Source organism: Akebia trifoliata, chromosome 11 (genome assembly GCF_017979445.1).
Source record: "Akebia trifoliata isolate Shusen 1 chromosome 11, ASM1797944v1, whole genome shotgun sequence".
NCBI lineage: Eukaryota > Viridiplantae > Streptophyta > Magnoliopsida > Ranunculales > Lardizabalaceae > Akebia > Akebia trifoliata.
In genome coordinates this window covers 44,297,464-44,323,674 of record NC_141385.1, presented here as the reverse complement: position 1 = coordinate 44,323,674, position 26,211 = coordinate 44,297,464, and the positions used below count along the sequence as shown (strand labels likewise).

Sequence of the window (26,211 nt, the reverse complement as noted above, 5' to 3'; positions counted from 1 at the left end):
TCACGTGGCACAATCTTTAAGGCCCACTGATTGATATACATATCATGATGGTGATTTCTAACCTTTGGATTCAACCAATTTCCATCCTCCTACTTATTATAAAAATCAGTAAATTAACCACTCAAATCCAATGGCTTAAAAATCACCAATCAGGTTGACTTTTGGTGCAGTAGGGCTGCCAATAGACTGGATCAGACCCAAAATCCAACCCATTTCAATCCAATAACTTTGAATATGAATCGACAATTTGGGTTCTGATAAGGATCCCCAATCCAACAAGGCAGATCCTATAACTATAAGATTTGATCTTGGATCAACCATATTCCAATCCAATAAAATGTAAGAAAATATATATAAATTATATTAAAATTTAAAGTTTATTTAGATTTTATATATCAAACTCGGATTTTATCCAATCTAGATCTGATCCGATTGTATTGGATCCTAATATTAAGATTATAATAAAAACCTGATCCGACAGAAGTCCAATCTGGTGTTTGATTGAGATTTGTACTACAATGGTAATTTAGAGATCTCTCTTTCTCGAGTTGTTAAATTTCTCGATATTAAATATTTAATTTTAAAAATTATTTTCAAACTTTTAATTAAATAAAACTAATATACGGGCTTTAATCTTATTTCATGACCTGATTTTGGTCATTTCCCAACCGATTGGACTCCACAAGTTTTAACCATTAAAACTATGGTCTTAGTCTTGACTCTTGACCATATAATTGAGATTTTTAATAATTGGAACTTCTATTGGCACCCTAGCTTTTACTTGTTACGCTCCAATTATTGAAATTATTTATCATTTACAGCTAAACCAAACAAGTTATTTAAAATTAGAACTAACAAGATTTCCACATCATAATATTATCTTAATACACTAATAAATTAACCAACGTGAATCATCTACTCCAAGTCTCCAACAACTTAATGATGATGACGTAATAAGGTGAGAAATATGTAATTAGTTGAAAATATAGGGGGAATTATCCCCACCAGCTCCTTACCATCTCCGCCCCTGCATGCACTCCCCCAAAAAAGTCAAAGCTGCTGCTGCTCTCTTTCTTTCTTCTTCTTAAACCTCATCAGTTGCAACTTGCTATCCGTTTGAGAGATTCCTTAAAAAGATACATAATGATGATGAACATGGCAGAATATGCTGCATCTGCTTTCCTAAAACCTGTATTTCAGCTGCTTGGCTCAAAAATTGTAAAAGAGTTTGAATTGGTATGGGGTGTGAAGGACGAGTTGGACAAATTATTGAGTTACTTATCAGCAATCCAATCCGTTCTTCAAGATGCCGAGGAAAAGCAAATCCAATCGAACCAGGTGAGAGATTGGATGAGAAAGCTTAAAGATGTTGCTTGGGATGCCGAAGACGTATTGGACGAGTTTGCAACCGAAGCTTTACGATCTAAATTAGAGGGGGAAGATGAAAATCAAACAAGTAAGTGGAAGCAGGTATGCAATTCCTTCTTGTCATGTTTGGGTTTAAAATCACTTTACGAAGATGAAAATCGTTTGCGTTTAAAATCACTTCAATTTCGATCTGAGATAAGTAATAAGATAAAGGATATCAATGAGAAATTAGAAAGGATTGCAAAAGAAAGGAAGGATCTTCATCTTAGTGATGGAGATGGAGGCTCGCGGCTACCAGAAGTGATCAGGAAGAAGCCGGAAACCATCTCCTTGATACATGAATCAGATGTTCTTGGTAGAGAAAACGATAAGGAGATGTTAATAAATCTGTTGGTATCTGATGGGTCTGTTTCAAAGGAGCTCTCTGTTATTCCCATAGTCGGTATGGGTGGAGTCGGTAAGACAACCCTTGCTCAGCTTATTTACAACGACGAAAACGTTAAGAAGCATTTCGAACTACGAGGATGGGTTTGTGTGTCCGATGATTTTGATTTGAAAAGACTGTCAAAGGCCATTATAGCGAGTACTTCCAATATATCACCTGATTCTGAGAAATTAAACCCATTCACCGAAGAAATTCAGAAAATAGTGAGTGGGAAGAAATTTCTTCTCGTATTAGATGATGTATGGAACGAAGATCCCAATGATTGGGAAATCCTCAGAGCTCCCTTGCGATGTGGAGCAAAGGGTAGTAAAATTATTGTCACTACTCGAAGTGAAAAAGTTTCTCGGATCATGGGCACTATTCATGATTATTCCTTGAAACTTTTGAAAGATGAAGATTGTTGGTTATTGCTGGGAAAATGGGCATTTCCAACTGAGGGTACTTGGGATGAACATCCAGATTTGTTGGCGGTTGGCTGGGAAATTGTTAAAAAGTGCAGGGGTTTGCCTTTAGCTGTTAAGACACTTGGAGGACTCTTACAATTTAAAAAACAAGAAAAGGAATGGAAGGACATCTTGAGGAGTGAAATATGGAAACTACCACAAGGAGGAAAATATGATGTCTTACCAGCTCTGAGATTGAGTTATCATCATTTGCCTTCACATCTAAAGCAATGCTTCCTGTATTGTAGCATATTTCCCAAGGATTATGAATTTGACAAGGATAAATTAGTCAAATTGTGGATGGCGGAAGGTTTTATTACATCCGAGGTGGGGCAAAGGGCAATGGAAGATGTGGGTAGTGATTACTTTGATGATTTATTATGGAGGTCATTCTTCCAGCAGTATGAGATGAACGATTGGCTTGGCAGATTGATGTACAAGATGCATGATCTGATTCATGATCTAGCAGAGTCACTTTCGGAAGGTGAATGTTTTAGAAAAGAGGATGACAAATTAAATCATTTTTCTGAAAAGGCTCGGTATTCTTTATGCATCACTCATAAAGAAAATGATCAAACAATCTTTGAGCCGTATCTTCAATGCAAAAGGCTACACACTCTACTAGTATCCAAGATAGCAGTTGGAACTATAACTTTCCCCACTAATCTATTCCAACAAATGAAATTCCTCCATGTGTTGGATTTGAAAGATACACGAATCACAGAGTTGCCTGATTCAATTGGCAATTTAAAACACCTACGATACCTTGATCTCTCTAGTACCAAGGTACAAAGATTACCTGAATCAGTGAGCAGCCTTCATAATCTGCAGACATTAGATCTTAGTGAGTGTTATGATTTGGTTGAGTTACCAAAGGAAATAAGAAACTTGATTAACCTACGGCATCTTATCTTCGACAAGCACTGTATGATTAGTTCGACACTAAAGGGAATTGGGGGATTAACATGTCTACAAACACTGCCAAGTTTCATTGTTGGTAAAGAGAATGGGCATGAGATAGGACAGTTGATGAAATTGATTAACCTCAGAGGTGGATTGCGGATTTCAAGGCTTGAAAATGTGGTCAATGCGAAAGAGGCCATATTGAAGAATAAAGAATACATTGAGGAACTGGATCTTGAGTGGTCGTGGTGGCGGTGTGGTGATGGTGATATAGATCCAAGTGTTGCGGAAGAAGTACTTGAAAGGCTCCAACCTCACCATAATCTCAGAATCCTAAAAATCAGTAATTACAATGGTGAAAGATTTCCGAGCTGGATAGGGGATCCTTCATTCTCCAAACTGGTGGATGTTACTTTATGGAGGAGTTGTACATCATTCCAAACCCTCCCTCCTCTCTGGCAACTACCTTCCCTCAGGAAACTTAGTTTATGGGGTGGTGGTTTTATTGTTGATGGAATCATGGTTACTAAGGTTGTTTTTCCATCATTGGAAAAACTTTCTATCCATTCATTCCCAAATTTAGTAGAATGGAGAGGTGGCATTGAAGATTGTTTCCCTTGCCTTGGTAAACTTCAAATTAGTAGATGTGAGAGTTTGATTGCTCTTCCAAGATTTTTAACATCTGTTCGTGAGTTAAGGTTGTATGATTGCAATGAGAGGATATTAAGCTCTCCATCTTACTTCACCTCTCTCTCCTCCTTGAAAATTGACTCTTTTAAAAATCTAAAGGTAATACCCAGTGGGTCTTTCAAGAACCTAAAAGCACTCAAAGATCTTACTATTTATAGGTGTAAAGAGTTGGTATCATTGGTAGAGGATGATGATGATGATGAATGCTGCAAACACCTCCCCTCTCTGGAACATTTACGGATAGAGGATTGTCCTCAACTTATGATTTTACCGGATAAGGGTCTACAATACCTAGTATCTCTTCAACGAATGATGATTAAGAGCCTTCCTGAACTCACATTCTTGCCAGATGGATTGAAAAACCTCATCTCCCTTAAAGAATTGGTTATCGAAGGTTGTGAAAGACTCGCGACCTTGCCAAAGGAGGGACTGCCCACCACGCTTCAAACTCTCTCCATTTACAGATGTCCAATGCTAGCGGAACAATGTGAAAAGGAGAGTGGCGAATATTGGCCAAAGATATCATACATCCCCAACTTATACACGGTATGCTTTTTTTTTTTAATACACTAAAATACCCTAAACACCCCTTAATTATCTATGCGCATTGATGGACAGTACGGTCAAAATCACAATTTTATAACCTTTAATTCTTTTCATTTTCTTTAAAAAAAAAAACACTTATTTTTCAAAATCACTTTTTATCGAATTTGAAAATAGTTTGTAACATTTATTATCGCTGTGAATAATATGATTTTGTAACTCAGCTAAAAAAATAAAAACACTTATTTTTCAAAATCACTTTTTATCGAATTTGCGTATAATTTGTAACATTTATTATCCCTATGAATAATATGATTTTGTAACTTGCCAAACTCAGCTGCAAACTCGATGGAGTCAACTTATATTTTTAAGGAAAAAAAAAAAAAATATTTTATTTATTTTAAGATATTAAGAAATATTTTTTAGATATTATAATTTAATATATTTTTTACTTGATTTGGTGGATGTTCGGCTCAAATCAGAGTTTTAAGCTTGTGATTCAAACCATTCTTTTTGGAACCATATTTTTCTTTCTTAATTACTCTTAGATCAAACTTGTGGAGATGACGAAAAACCAGATCTGAACTTTTTCGCAATAATTTTGATTTTTAAAAAAAATTAATTATAACACTTTCCATTCTTCAACTTTTCAAATTCTAAATTCGAACTTTTGATTTATACAAAGAATGGCTACGGTCATGAGTTGCATGTATCGATGATCTTTTAATTTTTCTAGTAATCATATGTCATTAGCTACACTGGAAGCCATGCTTTAAAATATCGAAATGTATCGGTCAATACGTATCAGCAAGACCAATACGAAACATTGACAACGAAAGAATGAATTTTCTGGGAATGTATTGATTTGTATCAAATGTATCGGCCGATATCGTATTGGTTATTTCATTAACTTCACATTCAATCAATACAATATTTTAAACATTTCTGGAAGCTAATAATTTTCTTTTTCAGAAATTTTAATGATATTCACGATATACAAAGATGTTTTCTTCAAGTGTTTGTGCAAGTGGTTCTCAACAGGTATGATTGAAAATACAGGTTGAAAATACAGATTTGAAACTTGTTGAGTTGACTAGAGTCGGCTCCATCATTGAGATTTCAAGGTGACTTGGGGGGGGGGGGGGGGGGGGGGGAGACGGATTAACTGTGGCATCCGAGTTCAATTTTTGTTGATCAATTCATATTTATTAGAAATTGAAAAATATCGAGCAAATTTTAATCACTAAATTTTATCTTCATTTAAGCTCTTAAAATACGACATTAAATATATATTAATGAGGTTTGATTATTAAAGGATCATTCATTGATGAAATCATATTTTCTTTTCCAAATTCTTATTTGGAAAAGAGAATTTAGAATTTTATAAATTTAAAATGATTCACTTGGACCAGTGGTTGAACAAATCAACAGTTCTTTAAAAAATTATGGCTCTATTTGAATCAGATCGACTTTGTTGAAGTTGATCCATTTGTTCAAACCAGTTCGTAAAACACTAAGAACTAATTTTGGAAACAAGTTGAGTTCTAAATTGGATGGTTCTACCATTGAGTCAAAATTACCCATTAAAATTAATATGATAGATGATTCATAAGTAGGTAATGAGGTTCTCAATTGTTATAATTTTGGTAATTAATTGATTACCTTTGAATTCTACAGGTTGGCATCTCAAGGGACTCTTCAAGAAGTACAAATGCGTGGGACTTCTGATTTCAAATCTCTGTGTATGGGAGCTGTTAATGTTCTTATTAGTTTTTTTTATTTATTTTGATGAAATCTAGCAGTTGGATAAAAATTAATTAGGAACATTTATGGCACTAGTGTGGTACTTGGTCTTAATTTATAGGTTGTTATGTATGAGTAGTGTTTGGAGTATACCAACATGAATTACATTTGTTTAATGTTTTGGATTTCTTTGATGATCATGTTTTGTGTTCCTTATAAATTGAACAATTCAAAGTTATCATTACATGAAAATGACTATTTAGCGACACTTCAATTACTTTGGTTATTGTAATGTGGTGGTAGTGTCGGGTTTGTAGCTAACAAGCTAGAGGCTTCACGTTGGTTTCACCACTTTGTACCAAAATCGGAAATAAGACTTGGTCATGTTGAAAGAGATGCTCTTATACCACGTGCTTTAGTTTTGCATTGTTGTGTTCCAATGTTATTTTGGTTATGTTATTGTGATCCTCAATATTGCTTTTGATGGAAAAATTCTAGTTATCTAGTCCAACTCAAAAAATGTCAAAGACAATAAACACACTGCATATTTTATCTCTGTATTTTTTTGTACCTTGTTTGGTTGTCATGTTTTTGCAATATTGCTAATTTTATTTGTTATTTGAAAACAGTAAATTAGGATACTCTATTATCATCATCATCGTCCATGCATCAAAACACTAAATTAGTTTACTGTATTTCTTTTTCTTTTTCTTTTATAAGTACTGTATTATTTCTTTTGTTAAAACTATTTTATGATAATGTAGTTAATTAATTTATTTGAAATAAACACATGGGCCATTTTAAGGGGGTTTCCTTGGTCAGAATGTAACATTTGACCTCTTACATTCTTACCAAGGGTCCTTGAGCTCAAATAGATCAGCACATCATTAACACGCTCTTTACTAATTTAGTTAGATTTTAAGACTTACCAAGGGTCATTTTGCTCATGTTCAACTAGCCTTACTAAGCTAGTAAGGATTTCACCCTTACCAAAAAACATCATCCGATGATTCAAGGTGGTTTGAGGACAAAAATTCTATGAAATTTTTTTATCAATTTTCTCTCCCTAACAACCAGAAATAAAATATCAAACAGATAGGTGGTTGGACCATATTTTAATAGCATCATGTTCTCATGGTTAGCAATGCAAATGTGGTTTAGAGAATTTAGGGGCTTGCTATCTGAAGACTTTTTGTTTATTAGATGAAAAAATGTAATTAAGGAGTAGTTACTTTGTGTTACTTCTTTTTTCCCCTTGTTTTTTTTTCCTCGAGGACTCCTTGTCATCTTTTCAATAAAATCTTTACTTATGAAATCAAACATGAGAAAATTCTCTAAACTCAAGAGTCAAACATGAATTGAAAAATAACACAAAGAATCGCAAAAAAATCACAGATTTAACATGAATTAGGGTTATGGTTTCATTTCGAATGGTAACAAAAATCGCAAACAATACATAAGAACAACACATTACATACTTGATCGGAGATCGCCTTCGTTAATGCCATCAATCGGAGATTCTTTCATCAGTGCCATCGATCGGTGGGACTTCACTGTGTTTCGAGTTTGTTGAAGGAAATCTTGTGAAACAACAAATGAGCCTTTTGTTTGGGTTTTAGGTCTTGGAACGTAGTTTGTAAACTTTTTATTTGATGAAAGATATTAAGGTTATTTTACTCGTACTGTTTTTATGGTCTTCCCTTCTTTCACAAACACAATTGTAAAAAGCTACTACAACCCACTTGTTAAAGTCGCGGTCAATAATGGATAAAATCGAAGCACGTATTTGTTATCAAACATAAATTGTGGCACTAAATCAAGTTTTAATCGCAAAAGCCACAAAAAATATGATTTTTTACCAATAATTTGTAAATACTTTTGATGGACTTAGAAATTTCAGATTGAGCTGATTTTTTGTGAGGATAATCTTCTAATCATAGAGACCATTCTTACAAAAAATCAGCTCAATCCAAAAACTCCCCCCCCCCGCCCGAGATAATAGTCGCCTTGTAAATTTCTTCTTCCTTCTTTGTTTTATAATTTAATAATAATCTTTATTGGTTTATTTTACTTAGTTCAGTATCCAACCAAACATCAGATTTTATGCCACTTATTTGACTTGTTTCTGGTAAATGTAGAGGACGAATTAATGGTCTAGATCTAATAAAATTAAATAAATAAAAAAGAGAGAAGTGTGGAAAAAGACCTTGAGAAGGTCTTGAGATTTGTTACAAATCTCGAGGATTTATTTTCCAAAACTTGGGGCCTTTTGACGGTGGGTGAGACTTACTAAGGCCTTTTTTCTTTACTATCTTAATAATGCTAGTTGGACTTAAAAAACAATTTAAGGTGTCGGTGTTATATTTTAATAATAAAAAATGGTCTCACCTGATTATATATGTATGCGTGCTTTAAATATATTTGAGATGTAAATTTTTGGGACCAAGCTCTTCTTAGTTTTTTTAAGTATAGTGGACATGAAAACCCTGAAATGATCTTCATCGACCGAGGATGGGTTTTGAAGGTGGGGGACCAAATTCCAATTCTAGACTCCAAAAATGCATTTAAGAATTAAAATTAATCTCCATTTAGGAAAATTTCTCAAGACCATCATACGTAAGGATACCTATGGGCACATTTATGAAAGAATGAAAAGGCCTTCTGTTTTCTGGTTGGAGGTCTACCTAATCCCTCTTTAATTTTTAAAATAAATAAGAAAAACAGCATTTAAGAATTACTTTTACATTTTTAATTTTAGTTTAAACAAAATTTTCTTTTTTGGTTTTTAGCCTCATCGAAACATTTTAAACCATATTTAGCTTCTCTCTCTTTTTAACCAGTTTTTTTTTTTTGGAATAAATATATATATTCATTAGTCAATGATTAAAGTGTAAGCATTAATTTGTTTCATCATTCACGTGCTCACATAATCTTTAACATGATTACACAACATTACTATGCATAATTTAAATCGATTGGCTATTTTAGAATGATTAAGGATCGATTCTTTAATTGATGAATATTTACCTACGATTATCCAAAGGTTTTTGGATACCTACCTGGAATTGTAGTTGCTGCCATTGAGTCAATTTGTTGCGAATGACGAATCCACTTGAATAGTACCTTACTCGATGGAATTTGATGATCTCCAGGTTCTCTATACCATTATGACATCGTCAACGTGCAGCCATATAGGACTTCTTGGATTTCTTGATTTTCTTCTTTGAAAATCTTACATATATAGAGGAGTTGATCTATACCTAAATGAATATTTTATTTAAAATATAATATATTATTTTATAATTATTAAAAATATAATAATTTTTGAGAAATTATAAAAAAAGTAATATAACAGCGGTCCGATTGTCGGTTTTCAAGTGGACGAAACTACCCCTCAAAAACCGACAGTTGGTCATTGATTTTCAACTGTTAGTTTTTGCTATAACAATCAAATTTTAAAAAATTTCTCCGATTTATGCTCCAACGATCACATTTTCCACTCTATTCCCAATAGTCATCAACAATCCCACTATAAAAACACATTCATTTCCTATTTTGCACAAAACTTACAAGCAATTATACTTACTAATCCCCATGCTTTCTAACTTCCTAATTTCTCTTAAAAATTGGTATACTCTTTTCAATATTTTATTAGAAAAATTTTAATTTTTGAGATAGCTGCTCGTAAAATGATTGTATGTAGATACGAAGATTATTGTGAATATCTAACGTGTATTAGTGGTAGTATTCAAATTTTAAAGGTAACGTCAAAGATTACATTGTTCAAGTTACAAAATCATGCAGAAAGAGAAATTCCAATATTTGCATCATTAATTCGACATTGTCCTGATGATGTAAGTCTAATAGATGAAATACTGATGTTGAAGATGCACGATCATTGCGTTGTAGTCGTTGTAAAGCCATTGGACATAACAGATTAATATGTAAAAATTCTATTTAAAAATTATTTATTATTATTATTATTATTTTTCAATAATATATTATAACAAAATTTTATATTATACTTTATGCACTTATATTATAATTTAATACATAATATCACTTTATATACTTTATAATTTATTATATGATTTATAATTTAATATATCTATTAACATGTAGTAATTAACTGATCAAAAAACATGTAGAAATCTTATTTTAATATAAATTAGAATTTGTTATACTATTATATATAATATTAATATATAATTTAATATATAATTTAATATAAATTATACTTTATATTATAAATTATAAATATATATACTTTATATCTTTTATATTATAATTTAATATATATATTAACTCGTACGTACAACATAATGTTGATTTGTTTTAGCAAATTATCATTTGGACGTTTGTCATTGGTTATATATATATATATAGGGGACGGTTCAGCAGCCCTAAAGTTTGCCAAGTTTGGTGCCAAACATTTTTCAAAATATGGGTTAGAAGCTTTGGAATGAGCTGATTTTTTGTGAGGATAGTCTCTATGATGAGGAGATCATCCTCACTAAAAATCAGCCTATTCCAAAACTTCTAACCCCATCAAAAGCGATTTACAAAAATTGGACGGTCCACGATTCTTCAACTTGTAAACTAGAGTTAGAAGTTTTAAAATGAGCTGATTTTTTGTGAGGATGATCTCTTCATCGTAGAGATCATCCTCACAAAAAATCAGCCTATTCCAAAACTTCTAACCCCATCAAAAGTGATTTACAAAAAAAGTTTGGCACAAAACTTGGCAAACTTTAGGGCTACCAAACCGCCCCCATATATATATATATATATATATATATATATGGGGTTAGGATCAAGGGACATATGAAAAAACATATGTAAAAACAATGTAACATTAATAAATTTTCAAAATATGGGTTAGAAGTTTTGGATTGAGCTGATTTTTTGTAAGGATGATTTCTATGATGGGAAGATCATCCGGAAAAAAATAATCAGTTCAATCTGAAACTTCTAACCCCATTAAAAGTGATTTAAAATGTGGATCGTTGATTTTTTTTATCAATTTTTGTCAATAATTTGTAAATCAGTTTTGATGGATTTAAAAGTTTCAGATTGAACTGATTTTTTGTGAGGATGATCTTCTCATCATAGTGATCATCCTCGCAAAAAATCAGCTCAATCCAAAATCTCTATCCCATATTTTGAAAAACTATTGTTTTTACATATGGCCTTAAACCACCCCTATATATATATATATATATATATATATATATATATATATATAGGGACGGTTCAGCAGCCCTATAGTTTGCTAAGTTTGATGTCAAACTTTTTTCAAAATATGGGTTAGAAGTTTTGGAATGAGCTGATTTTTTGTGAGAATGATCTCTATGATGAGGAGATCATCCTCACCAAAAATTAGCCTATTCCAAAACTTCTAACCCCATCAAAAGTGATTTACAAAAACTAGACGGTCCATGATTCTTCAACTTGTAAACTAGGCTTAGAAGTTTTAAAATGAGTTGATTTTTTGAGAGGATGATCTCTTCACCGTAGAGATTATCCTCACAAAAAATCAGCCTATTCCAAAACTTATAACCCCATCAAAAGTGATTTACAAAAAATGTTTGGCACAAAACTTGGCAAACTTTAGGGCTGCCGAACCGCTACCATATATATATATATATATATATATATGTATATATATAGGGAGCGGTTCGGCAGCCCTAAAGTTTGCCAAGTTTTGTGCCAAACATTTTTTGTAAATCATTTTTGATGGGGTTAGAGGTGTTGGAATAGGCTGATTTTTTGTGAGGATGATCTCTACGGTGAAGAGATTATCCTCACAAAAAATCAGCTCATTTTGAAACTTCTAACCCTAGTTTACAAGTTGAAGAATCATGGACCATCAAATTTTTGTAAATCACTTTTGATGGGGTTAGAAGTTTTGGAATAGGCTGAGTTTTTGTGAGGATGATCTCCTCACTATAAAGATCATCCTCACAAAAAATCAGCTCATTCCAAAGCTTCTAACCCATATTTTCAAAAATGTTTGGCACCAAACTTGGCAAACTTTAGGGCTGCTGAACCGTCCCCATATATATATATATAAATTTTTTTTTTTTAATTTGTGTGTACAATTATAATTTTTTATTATTTTATTTATAGATCCCACAACCAGTAGTTCAAGACATAGTAGTCGATTTTAGAAAGCTAAAAATATCAATTGTTACTTCGTTTTGCAGATAAGAACGTTTTGTATACTTTGCCAAAGTCTAGTAGTTGGAAGTTGTTTTTAACAAACAATGATCCTAGCTTCCGCCCACGTAGCAACTCTTTCCATGATTTACAAATGCCAATGTAGTTCAACAAGAACTCTTTCTCGGTATCTTTTAACAACACTTCATATTTTAAGCCTTTAACTAAACATGCAAATCTAGGTCTTGACACCTGACTTAGTTGGTAAAGTCTTTGGATTCACAGACTTGGGTTCAAATCCCGTTGGTATTGACTTATTGAATTCATTAAAAACAGACTTACTAATAATAATAATAATAAAACCTAGGGATAGAAATTAGTCGAATCTCCTTCGATCGAACTTGAACAATAATGAACTAGACCTCAAGCTATGCCAAGTAGGGGTGCAACTTGGTTCAGATTGATTCAATTTGAGGTCAAATTAGAATCGAACCAACATAGGTTAGCTCTACTAAATAAGAATTAGAACCAAATCAAATTCCATTAGAACCAAACTAATCCAAACTGAATTAAAGTTGGTTTGGTTCGGTTCTGTTTTATAGTTTGTTAATATTCTATAAATTGTAAGTAACATTTATTAATGAAAAAGTAAACATAAAAAGGGACGTCTATCCCCACAAGTGGGCTCCACCGTTGTGTTTTATGATATGTATAAAAAGGGTCATATTCCGCAATTAACTATTTGGCCAACGTGTTTTGTCATACATGAGAGGAGATGAAAGATAATAAAAGTGAAATGGGTGAAAAGAAAATGCACCAATGTAAATGAGGGGACGTCTATCCCCACAAGTGGGCTCTATCGTTGCATTTTATGATATATATAAAAAGAGTGATGTTCTACAATCAACTATTTGGCCAACGTGTTTTGTCATACATGAGTTGGAGATCATCTCACCAAAAATCAGCCTATTCTAAATTTTCTAAATCATATAAGACAAAACAAGTTGGCTATTGAATGAACCCTAGATAAAATGATGTCATCAGTGACTTAATTTATTTATTTTTTCTAAATTTTCATACAATCATTTTCAATCTCTTGGTTATGATGATGACCAATCATTTTCATTTTTTATCTGTAAGAGGTCAACCATCACATCATGACTTTCGAAATGTGAAAGGACTATGTCTCATTTGAAGGAGACACTAATAACAATATTATGTAAAGTAGATTTCAAAATACTTACATGTCTTATTAGGAGACCATTCGATCTTATATTTTCTTTGGACAACGTTTGGTTGTCAAAATGGGAGCTAAGTCCTAGCCAAACCTTTGTTCTATATGATTTAAAATTTTCGCAATTAATTGATTTTTGTGATGATGATTTCTATGATAAAGAAATCATCTTCACAAAAAAAATAATCCATTTCGAAACTTTTAACTCATCAAAAATGATTTATAAATTGAAGATAAAAAAATTGATGATATACGATTCTTCAATTTATAAATTGGGATTAGAAATTTGAAAATGAGCTGATTTTTTATTTTTTTGTTTTTCATTTTTTTTTAGGATGATCTCAACACACTGAATAGGACATCCCCACAAACAATCCACCTATTCCGAAACTCTTAGCCCGTGAAGGATAAAATAATTTGAACCCGACCCATTTTCTTTAGTACGTTTTCAGGATTTCCACTTCAATATTTCCACCAATTTTATGGATCATTGGACGACAAAAGAGAGAAGAGAGAGAATAAAGCATCCATAAGTGGTAGTACTGATTGCACGTGAACTCTGTACAAAGAAAAGGAGCAATTTTTGTACTCTCAGTAAAAAAGATTTTTTTAGTAATTTTTTTTTTCTCTCTTCGTTGTTTCTTTTCTTACATAAAGCTGCAATTGTTCCCTCAAGAGATCGACCTTTCCTACTCCACCAAATCCAATCACAGAAGAAACCCAAAACCAGAAACATAGATAGATAGAGGGAGAGAGAGACCCATTCTTGTTTCTTTGTTTTCTTGTGCAGAATTCTTTACAACTCCTTCAATGGCGCCTTAGAAGCTCTGCCCATCATTAGATCTTTCCCTCTTTGTTAACCCAATTCCAAGTTAAAAAAAAAAAAATATACATAGAAGGAACCAAACCCAAACTAGGAAGTGAGATTTAAAAGGGGTGGTCTCTGTTTTCTTTTCTTCTTCTTTCATGTTTCTTGCATTAATGGCGAAGATCCTTATAGGTTCTTCACATGGAAGGTTACTTATGGTGATATTTACCCACTCGGTGTCCAACAACAGGTAAAAAGATTTAAAATCAAGTTTTTTTGGTGAAAAAAAAGAGAATGTTTGGTGAGATAATGTGTGTGGAAATGGTGCAGGGGATCTTGATAAATGGGTAATTTCCAGGTCTTAGAGTCGATTCTGTTACAAAAGATAACTTGATTATCAGTGTTTACAACTACTTGAGCGACCCATTTCTCATCTCTTGGTAAGTTTTCAGTTTATTTTATTTTATTTGTTATATACATAAGGATTGGTAAATTTTTATGAGTTTGTTTTTAGAAATTCTATTTTCAAACCAACTATTACTTAGAACACACCAATCCTTTTGAAATTAGGTAATTTTCCCAATACGTGCGCAACTTAGGTCGAAATTTCAGTTTCGGCACACTATTCATTTTAATTCTCAAAACATGCATTTATACTGAATTCACACTTTTATAATTAATAAATTCATTAGTATATTTATGAAATCTTAGATATTAAAAGTAACGAAATTTTCATGAGTGTTGGTATAAAAATCACTTATGGGGGAATTAAAATGAAGTCTACCTAATTCGGAATTTCGTCATAGTCAGCTCACGAAATAGAGATTCACCCCTTGAAATTAATTAGTAGTTTGTGTATGGATTGGTGTGCTATAAATAAGACTTAGTGTGTTAATAGCGGCTCTCTTTTGTTTTTATTTTATTTGAGTGGAAGGGATTGGTTCGTGAAATTTGCTAGCAATTTGAACCATCTATACTAAAATTATTGGAGTCCACTCGAAACTCAATCAGATCAGAGCTTCTATTGCCATACCACCTTTTGTTAATGCCACCAAATAAACACACATCTTGGAGTGGCATTAATTGATGTACGACAAGGGTGAGTGTGTTAGAGGAGGGCGTCAGAAAATCAAGAATAATATAGAAAAGATAAACAAAGATGCAACACACAAAAAACATGAAGATTTATTTATGGGTTTTATGTGCATCAAGGATACACGTTAAAGTGCAATAAATACAGTTTGGGAATAAGCATGTATATTACCTCGAAGAGCCTTTTTTAGTGTAATAATATAACCGCCATATCTTTAGTATCAAACCCTATGTTTTATACATAAATGGAACATATGAGGTTGATTACCATTATGTTCATAAGCAAGTTGTTAGCAATGCTCTTGATGTTTGATATGTCAGATAATAAAGTTACTTTTGTTGTCTGAAGGTGGTTAAGAAAAGTTAAATTTGACGACTGGATAACCACCTATCTCCCTCTATAAATACATGACCCCTCTTCTTCTGAGATTATCTCAGTCTTGTGTTAGAATCCCATCCTAACTAAGAGAGAGGGAAAGAAAGTTTAGAGAGAAAAATGTTAGATTTTTCCTAATCTTCATAGTCTTTCCTTGGTTAGAGAGAGAGAGAGATAATGTATTTTCTCATATGATAAGAGAAAGGGTATTGTCAATTGTGCTCTCCTTATTTATATAGAGAAAGAGTTGTATTTCTTTTGCAATAATGAAATCCTTCTACAGTTTGCCTGTGGTTTTTACTCCAATTTTTGGAGATTTTCTACGTTAATTTTGGTGTTCATTATTTTCATTTTTATTTTCTTTTCTACTTCAGTTGTAATTGTGTGCCCAGTACCACAACTTCCTAACAGTGGTATCAGAACGCCAGGTTTATGGTCGGTTTTTCGTGCTACAGTCAGATCCAGTTAGTGGAAAAGAGGCATTTTCAATTATGACAACGGAGTACGAAATAGAAAAATTCAATGGGAATAATTTCTCATTTATGAAAAATTCAATGGGAATAGTTTCTCACTGTGGCAAGAAAGGGCACTACAAAAAGGAGTGCTGGTATCTTAAGAAGATCGAAGAAGCAAAAGGAAAAGGTCTTGAGTCGTCAAACGCTCAGGGTTGTGTAGCAAGCACCTCGGATGATGGCGAAATCTTATACAACGTGGCAACAACAGTTGCAGAAGGCAAAAGAAAATTCGCTGATGTCTGGCTTATGGACTCAGGAGCAACATGGCATATGACTTCCCGGAGAGAATGGTTCCACCAATATGAATTTATCCCAGGAGGATCTATGTTCATGGGAAATAATCATGCCTTGGAGATTACTGGTATTGGTACCATCAAATTGAAGATGTATGATGGTATAGTTCGCACCATCCAGGAGGTACGGTACGTGAAGGGCTTGAAGAAAAATTTATTGTCTTTAGGACAATTAGATAATAGTGGGTGCAAAACCCATGTTCAAGATGGGATCATGAAAATAGTCAAAGGCGCGCTTGTAGTGATGAAAGCGGAAAAGATAGCTGCGAATTTGTACATGCTTAAAAGAGAAACACAACAAGAAGGAGAAGCGTCTTCTGTATCAGCAAGTTCGACGAAAGAATTAACGATGATGTGGCATGATAAACTTGGCCATATGTCGGAACGAGGCTTGAAGATTCTTGCTGAACAAAAGCTTCTTCTAGGGCTCAAAAATATTTGATTACCCTTTTGTGAGCACTGTGTTACTAGTAAGCAATACAGATTAAAGTTTAGCAATTCTAATGATAGAAGCAAAGCTATCTTATAACTGATCTATTCCGATGTTTGGTAAGCACCAGTTCTATCCCTAGGAGGGGCAAAGATACTACGTATCTTTTTTTGATGATTACTCCAAGAGGTATTGGGTGTATCCAATCAAGAGGAAGGCAGACGTATTTCCAGTTTTTAAAATGTTTAAAGCGCGAGTAGAGCTTGAATCTGAGAAGAAGATCAAGTGTTTGAGGACGGACAATGGAGGAGAATATACCAATGATGAATTTGATAACTTCTGTCAACAAAAAGGTATTAAGAGGTAGTTCACAGTGGCATATACTCCATAGCAAAATGGAATAACAGAGTGGATGAACAGAACCTTGTTAGAACGGACAAGAACGATGTTGAGAACTACAGGGATGGCCAAGCCATTTTGGGCAGAAGCAGTCAAGACCGCCTGTTATGTGATCAATCGATCACCATCAACCGCAATTGATCTGAAAATGCCAATGGAGATGTGGACTGGTAAACCAACTGATTATTCTCGCTTACATACATTCAGAAGTCCTGTGTACGTTATGTACAATGCCTAAGAAACATCAAAGCTGGATCCAAAATCCAGAAAATGCATTTTCTTAGGGTATGCTAATGGAGTTAAGGGGTACCACCTGTGGGATCCCACTGCCCGCAAGGTGATAATCAGCAGAAATGTGATATTTACAGGAAGATAAAGTACAAGGAAAAGAAAATGATAACACTTCAAAAGAGAAATCAGAGATTACTACAGTTCAAGTTGAAGAAAGACAAGAACAAGAAGTTCCTGATTCTTCTGAAGCAGCACCAGAGCACAAAGAACAAGAGCAAGCTGAGTTTGCAACTCCACAAGTTCGATAGTCAACTCGGGAGATAAGAGAACCAGCTTGGCACTCAGAGTACATTATGGAGGGAAATGTTGCATATTGTCTACTAACAGAGGATGGAGAGCCTTCAACTTTCCATGAGGCTACGAAAAGTCAAGAAGCTTCTCTATGGATGGCAGCAATGCAAGAAGAAATTGAAGCTCTCCATAAAAACAAGACATGAGATCTTGTTCCACTACCACAAGGAAGGAAGGCCATCGGGAACAAATGGGTTTACAAGCTCAAACGAGATGAGAATGACCAAGTGGAGCGGTATCGTGCTAGATTGGTGGTGAAAGGATTTACTTAGAAAGAAAGCATAAACTTGAATGAAATATTCTCTCCTGTTGTTCGACTTACAATAGTTCGAATAGTCCTGGCGATGTGTGCTACATTTGACTTGTACTTAGAGCAGTTGGATGTGAAAACTGCATTTCTTCATGGAGAACTTGAAGAAGAGATTTACATGCTCCAACCAGGAGGTTTTGAAGAAAAATGAAAAGAGAACTTGGTTTACAAGTTGAACAAATCTCTGTACGGTCTCAAACAGGCGCCGAGATGTTGGTATAAGAGATTTGATTACTTCATCATGAGCCTTGGATACAACAGACTTAGTTCAGATCCTTGTGCTTACTATAAGAGATTTGGTAATAATGAGTTCATTATTCTACTGTTGTATGTTGACGACATGTTGGTAACAGGCCCCAACAAAAATCGTCTTAAAGAGTTGAAGGCACAGTTGGTTAGGGAGTCTGAAATAAAGGACTTGGGACCAGCAAACAAGATTCTAGAGATGCAAATTTATCGAGACAGAAGTAATAGGAAGGTATGGCTTTCTCAGAAAAACTATCTGAAGAAAATCTTACGACACTTCAATATGCAAGATTGTAAGCCAGTTTCTACCCCTCTTCCTATTAATTTCAAGTTATCCTCAAAGATGAGCCCTAGCAATGAAGTAGAGATGATGAAAATGTCTCGAGTACTGTACGTATCACCATTGGGAAGTTTAATGTTCGCTATGGTTTGCACAAAACCAGACATTGCACAAGCAGTGGGAGTGGTTAGTCGATATATGACGAATCCTGGTAAAGAGCATTGGAGTGCTGTAAAGAAGATCTTGAGATATGTTAAGGCTACCTCAAATGCTGTATTATGTTATAAAGGATCAGACTTTATTGTCAGAGGTTATGTTGATTCAGATTATGCAGGTGATCTTGACAAGAGCAAGTCCACCTCAAGTTATATGTTTACTCTTGCTAGAGTAGTTGTAAGCTAGGTTTCGAAACTGTAGTCTATTGTGGCTACTTCTACAACAGAGGCAGAATACGTCGCAGCTACACAAACTAGCAAAGAGGCAATATGGTTTCAAATGCTACTAGAAGAGCTCAGACACAAATAAAAGAAGATTGCTCTATTTTGTGATAGTCATAGCGTTTTGTATCTAGCAAAAAATCCAGCATTTCATTCAAAGACAAAGCACATACGAGTTCAGTATCACTTCTTTCTTGAGAGGTGGAAGAAGGAAGTGTGGATATATATAAAATCCATACTAAAGACAACCTAGCTGATATGTTAACAAAGCCGATCAACAATGATAAATTTAGTTGGTGTCGATCTTCTATTGGCCTAGTAGAAACATAAATAGCATGAAAATGGCAAGTAGAAAGGATAGAAGAATTGTAAAAGTGACTTTAAGTGGGAGATTGTCAGATAATAAAATTACTTTTTTTGCCTGAAAGCGGTTAATAAAAGTCAAATTTGACGACTGAATAGCTCAAATTTGACCACTGGATAAGTCAAATTTGACGATTTGATGAGTCAAATTTGATGACTGGATAACCACCTATCTCCCTTTTTAAATACATGACCCCTCTTCTTATGAGATTATCCCAATCTTATGTTAGAATCTCATCCTAACTAAGTGAGAGGGAAAGAAAGTTTAGATAGAAAAATGTTAGGTTTCTCCTAATCTTCATATCCTTTCCTTTGTTAGAGAGAGTGAGAATGTATTTTCTCATATGATAAGAGAGAGGGTCTTGTCAATTGTGCTCTCCTTATTTATGGAGAGAAAGAGTTGTATTTCTTTTGCAATAGTGAAATCTTTCTACAGTTTGCCCTTGATTTTTACTCCAATTTTTGGAGGTTTTTCACGTTAAATTTTAGTGTTCATCATTTTCATTTTTATTTTCTTTTCTACTTCAGTTGTAATTGTGTGCTCAATACCACAACTTCCTAACATGATACATTGCCACACAAGATTTAGTGGCAGATATCTTCACAAAAGACAACTAATCCTAGCAACAATTCAACATTCTTAAATATAAGCTTTCAATTCACAGATGTTAATGGTAGAAAATTGAAAGATTTGTGAAAAGCCCATTCCCAAGTGATTCGATCGAAGTAAATCATACATATTAACAGATCGTAAATGTACCAATTTTATTATAATCTACATATTACCTTTAACAAGAAAGAATCTCGATCAAAGAATTTACATTTTTTCTTACAGGATAAAAATGATGGAGAAGGAAAAAAAAAACATCAAAATGCGGTGAGCGTGGATCGAACACGTGACCTTCAGATCTTCAGTTTGACACTCTCCCAACTAAGCTATCCCCGCAACAAGAAAGTATATTCCCAGTTTTTTTTCTAAAAGCAAGTATCAATACACCTCAGACCAAATAGGCCACTTTAAAACTACAAATCCAAACTCATATATGATAACAACAATTATTGTTAATCAAGAAAAATAATTGGTACGAAAGGCAAGATACATTTTGATTAAAAAAAAACATGCTCTAAATAAATATAATATAATATTTATCATGTAAATATTTATGGCATTTTCTCAACAACTATTCAACAGCTACGATTGATCCAATTTAATTGATTTTGACCTTGAGGATGGCCTACATGGAAACTTTCGAATTGAATGTTGTGTTTTCCATCATTGATCATACTCAACACCACCCCTCACCCATAAGAGTGGAAAGAATCGAACTCGTGACCTATATGTACTAAACACTCTGATACCATGCCCATCAACCAGCTACTCCAAAAAATCGATCTTTTGGAGATGGAGAAAATTATTAATACAAGAGAGTCAGGAGGCTTAACTAGGGTATGACATATCCGGGCATGGAGGAAATTTTACACCACACTAATAGAACTCCAATATCTAAGTCTTGGGTCAGATTCATTTTGTGAAGGATTAAAATGGAGTTTTTATCGAAACTCTGGGCAAGGTTAGGGCACGTCTACTTCGGGCCCTCTAGGGACTTAGGGTTGGACTAAGACTTGATCAAACCTGGCTTGAGTCCACTCAGTGACAGCCCTATATCCATCTATAAGTCCAAACTTATATAACTTATATTTTATAAAAATTAAACTAGCCAAAATTTAATAAATAATAAAATATATCAAATGATGGGCTACCAAAATATCAACACAACTTTAAAATCAAACATAGGAACTTTGAAGGAGGTACATGGATCTCGCAGAATTTTTAAAAACTTTAATCTACATTTCGAATATATATTAAATGCAATAATTAATTATTTAATTTAAGAGATTTATTACCATAATTGCACAATCCATTAGATATAGATCTTGTCTACAAACAAGTCTAAGATATTCTCAATTTCTAATAGTAGAAGATGACCAAAAAGAGCATGCAAAGATGAACGAAGGCCCACCACAGATGTGCCAAATGCACATGGATCAGTGGGCCCTCAACTCCTTAATGAGACTGTTCTGGGACCCACAGTATTTGGGTCCATATCACATTTATAAATTGGACATTAGTGGAGGATATAAATCCTACTAAGTCTCCCATCTTCCATTCACATAGACTACATGTCTTAGTCACTCCACCTTGGATCTTTGGCCGATAGACTACATGTCTTAGTCACTCCACCTTGGATCTTTGGCCGATCTCTTAGTGGACCTACAAACAATAATTTTTTTTTTCTCCTATTTGATTATTTTAAAGGGGGGAAGGTGGGCTATTGCAAGTTTATCTTATTTATAGTCCTTGGAATATTGATGGTTTTTAAGAAGGATCATTGATGATTTCTGGTTGTTAGATCCATGATTTTTAGAGCTTTGTCTTGAAGGCATTGAAGCAAAACATTCGTGGTCAATTTTTGGTAGAAAAAAATAATATTTTGAGGGCATGTTTGGTAGGAAAATAATTTTTGGAGGTGTATTTAATTCATCTTAACGTGTGTCCTTAGGACACATGTTAACCAAACTAGGACTGGCAATGGATAAGTTCAGTACCATTGCAATCCAATCTCCGGTCTGAACGGATTAATGAATATGTGAGTTGAATCCGATCCCTTTCATTTCATCCTTAATCCGAAAATCGATCCGATCAAAACACATGCTTTATTTTCTAATAATCAATGTTCAAAAAATTTTAAAAATATAAATCATATAAAATTTCTAAAAATCTACCTTCCAACTACAAATATAGAGAAAAATAAAAAAAAGACTAAAATGTTTTATCTATGTGCATTTATATGAAATTAAGAATAATAAAAAATTATTAACATATATTCAAATCGAATTGGGTAGATCCGAATTTGATTTAAAAATTCGATTTTTCATATTTTTTCGAATCGAATCAGTTCCAACATCGATTATATTTCTCATCATTGCCAACCTTACATAAAACCTATTTTTCATTTACTAGTTCAAGAATCAAGATTGAAGTAGAAACTGGGTTTGCTTGTGAGTTGTGATTACTGATTATGTCCAATTTCGGTTAGAATCATTCATGTGAGCTCAAAATTGTAACGCATGTGATTTGGTTTCTGTAAGGCCCCGTTTGATAATGCTATCAATTTTTGCTGTTAGATTCTACAACTAAAAACAACTATAAAATATTAGAACACTGAAAAGTTTGTTTGATAGAGTCTTATAAAAGTGTTGTGTTATTTATTAGAATTTGATAATTATTATTTAATACAGTTGATGGAGTCCATTGTATTCTGATAAAATTATCAGAATACCCTTAATATTGATAATGCATCAAGAACGCACTAAAATGACCAGAATACCCTAATAAATATATAATTACTATATATATAAGGGGGGGAGGATCATGGGACATATGTAAAAACAATGGTTTTTCAAAATATGGGTTAGAGCTTTTGGATTGAGTTGATTTTTTGTAAAGATAGTCACTATGATGAGAAGATCATCCTCACAAAAAATTAGCTCAATCTAAAACTTGTAAGTCCATCAAAAGTGATTTACAAATTATTGGTAAAAAATCAGCGGTCTAAATTCTAAATCACTTTTGATGGGGTTAGAAGTTTTAAATTGGATTGATTTTTTTTAAGATGATCTTTTCATCATGAGGTCATCCTCACAAAAATTTAGCTCAATCCAAAACCTTTAACCCATATTTTGAAAAACCATTGTTTTTATATATGTTTTTACATATGTCCCATGATCCGTTCCCATATATATATATATATATATATATAATAAATTTATAAATTTTATAATTCTATTAAAATTTAGACAACATCTACTTTTAAAAATGGACATATAAAATTTTTCTGATAAAGAAAATATCTGCATAATACAGTAATCCAACATCCACATAACATCTCATATACATAACCAAGGGCGGAGTCAGGATTTTCCTATAGTGGGAGCAAACTATGGTTAGTTGTTTAGTGAAGATGAATGGTTTTAAGGAGAAATTAAGAGGTTTTTAGTTAGAAGTTGAAGAAAATGATATTTAGGTAATTTCCAATTAATATTTGAGAAGTCCCGATCAAGAGGCAATGTTATCAACAAAAAAATGAAGAGGTGAGGGAGTGGGGACAAATGGGGCATGTAATTAGTTGAAGTCTCAAAATTCTGTGGGAGCAAAAATTGAAGGGAGGTGAGGCTGTAAGGGCAAATGGGGAGAGAGGTGAGGGAATGGGGACAAATGGGGCATGGTATTAGTTTAAAATATAGGGGTGTCTCAAAGTTCCATGGGGGCAAAAATTTGAGGGAGGTGAGGGAGTGGCGACAAATGGGGGATGTAATTAGTTCAAAATATAGGGGTGTCTCAAAGTTCTATGGGGGCAATTGCCCCCACCATCTCCTTACTAGCCCCACCCATGTACATAACACATGCACATAACATTTCATTTATATTCTGACATCATTTAAATATAATAACTATAGCTAATATAATAAGTAAAATTGAAATAAATAAAAACATGAAAAATATGCATGTAACAAATATGTACAAGATATATTTTTCATCTAACAATTGTATACAACACATAAAATAATTCACCAAATATCATACACAATTACCATAAAAAAAATCTTACCATCAAAACTAATTTCATAAACAAACACAAACTAAAACAATAAATCCATTGGATAAGAATTAGGATACTCAAAACAAACTAATACATTTTATCTAAACAAAATGGTCATCCAACATATAAAAAATCTTAAAGAATAATTGGTAAAGTTCATTACAAACATGATCACACATTTCAAATGAGTTGATTCCAAATGATTCCCATTTCATCTTGTTGAACCTTAAGACGTCAATTTTTGATATTTTTATTGAAATCCTCATCTTGTTGAACCTCTAAATTCAAGAATCAAACATGAATCGAAAAATTATATGAAATCAAACATGAATTGAAAAATAACACAAAGAATCGCAAAAGATCACAGATTTAACATGAATTAGGGCTAGGGTTTCGTTTCAAATGGTGACAAAAATCTACATAAGAACAACACATTATGTACTTGATCGGAGATGCCTTCGTCAATGCCGTCGATCGGTGGGACTTCATTGTGTTTCGATCTTGTTGAAGGAAATTTTTTGAAACAACAAATGACCCTTTGGTTTGGGTTTTAGGTCATGGCACATAGCTTGTAAATTTTTTATTTGGTAAACGATATTAGGGTCATTTCATTAGAACTGTTTTATGGTCTTCGCTTCTCCCACAAACACAATTGTAAAAAGTTGCTATAACCCGTTTGTTAAAAATCGCGGTCTGTTGATAATGGGTAAATTGGAAGCACGTTGTTGTTATCAAACATAAATCGTGGCACTAAATCGAGTTTTAACTGCAAAAGCCACAAAAAACATATACAAGATCCCAATTCCCACCAGGCATCGTGAGTCAGAAGTAATCTCCTTTTATTGTCACGTGGCACAATATTTAAGGCCCACTGATTGATATAAATATCATGATGGCGATTTCTAGCCCTTGGATTCAACCAATTTCCATCCTGCCCTTTTAATCTACTTGTTATGAAGACCAGTAAATTAACCACTCAAATCCAATGGCTTAAAAATCACTAACCATGTTGACTTTAGGTATAGTAGGGCTGCCAATGGACTGGATCAGACCCAAAATCCAACCCATTTCAATCCAATAACTTTGAATATGGATTGAGAATTTGGGTTCTGATAAGGATCCCCAATCCAATAAGGCAGATCCAGTAACTATAAGATTGATATTGGATCAACCATATTCCAATCCAATAAAATGTGAGAAAATATATAAACTATATTAATATTGGAAGTTTATTTAGATTTTATATATCAAAATTGGATTTTATCCAATCTAGATCTGATCCGATTGTATTGGATCCTAATATTGAGATTATAATAAAAACTTGATCTGACAGAAGTCCAATCTGGTATCTGATTGATTTTAGATCCGATCCTTATCTAAAACGATTTGGTAAATATTTTGAGATGTGTACTGCCATGGTAATTTAGAGATCTCTCTTTCTTGAGTTGTTAAATTTCTCCATATTAAGTATTTAATTTTTTTTTTTTTAATATAACATTTATTTATAATGTTTAAAAAAAAAAATTCAAACTTTTAATTAAATAAAACTAATATAAGGGCTTTAACTTTAAGCTTATTTCATGACCTGATTTTGGTCATTTACCAACCGATTGGACTCCACGAGTTTTAACTATTCAAACTATTGTCTTAGTCTTGACTCTTGACCATAAAATTGAGATTTTTAATAATTGGAACTTCTATTGGCACCCCAACTTCTACTAGTTACACTCCAATTATTGAAATTATTTATCATATACGGCTAAACCTAACAAGTTATTTAATATTAGAACTAACAACAATTCCACATCATAATGTTCTCTTAATACACTAATAAATTAACCAACGTGAATCATCTACTCCAAGTCTCCAACAACTTAATGATGATGATGTA

General features: G+C 33.3%; 1 protein-coding gene, 1 long non-coding RNA gene and 1 other non-coding gene across 4 annotated transcripts; 2 read left to right on the top strand and 1 right to left on the bottom strand.

The window, feature by feature from the left end:
• The first annotated feature begins 1,034 nt into the window (after nt 1-1,034).
• LOC147391947 (putative disease resistance protein RGA4) lies at nt 1,035-6,400 on the top strand. Of its 2 annotated transcripts, none has more exons than XM_086459761.1 (2): nt 1,035-4,395; nt 6,070-6,400. In XM_086459761.1, the coding sequence occupies exons 1-2, from the start codon at nt 1,144-1,146 to the stop codon at nt 6,118-6,120; spliced, it is 3,303 nt and encodes a 1,100-aa protein (XP_086315887.1). In that variant the 5' UTR covers nt 1,035-1,143; the 3' UTR covers nt 6,121-6,400. The 2 variants fall into 2 exon arrangements, with proteins under 2 accessions (XP_086315887.1, XP_086315888.1); XM_086459762.1 differs by lacking the exon at nt 6,070-6,400 and adding an exon at nt 5,365-5,389.
• Nucleotides 6,401-14,195: 7,795 nt separating this feature from the next.
• LOC147391945 (uncharacterized) lies at nt 14,196-23,261 on the top strand. Its single transcript, XR_015170325.1, has 3 exons — nt 14,196-14,586; nt 14,667-14,776; nt 20,495-23,261. It is a non-coding gene; the product is annotated as an uncharacterized LOC147391945 (long non-coding RNA).
• TRNAF-GAA (transfer RNA phenylalanine (anticodon GAA)) lies at nt 20,533-20,605 on the bottom strand. The gene has a single exon. It is a non-coding gene; the product is annotated as a tRNA-Phe (tRNA).
• Nucleotides 23,262-26,211: the final 2,950 nt, after the last annotated feature.

Coding starts and splice junctions, on each gene's coding strand:
- LOC147391947 (XM_086459761.1), top strand. CDS start 1,144: ATGATGATGAACATGGCAGAATATGCTGCATCTGCTTTCCTAAAACCT. Junction 4,396..6,069: donor ACATCCCCAACTTATACACG/GTATGCTTTTTT, acceptor TGAATTCTACAG/GTTGGCATCTCAAGGGACTC.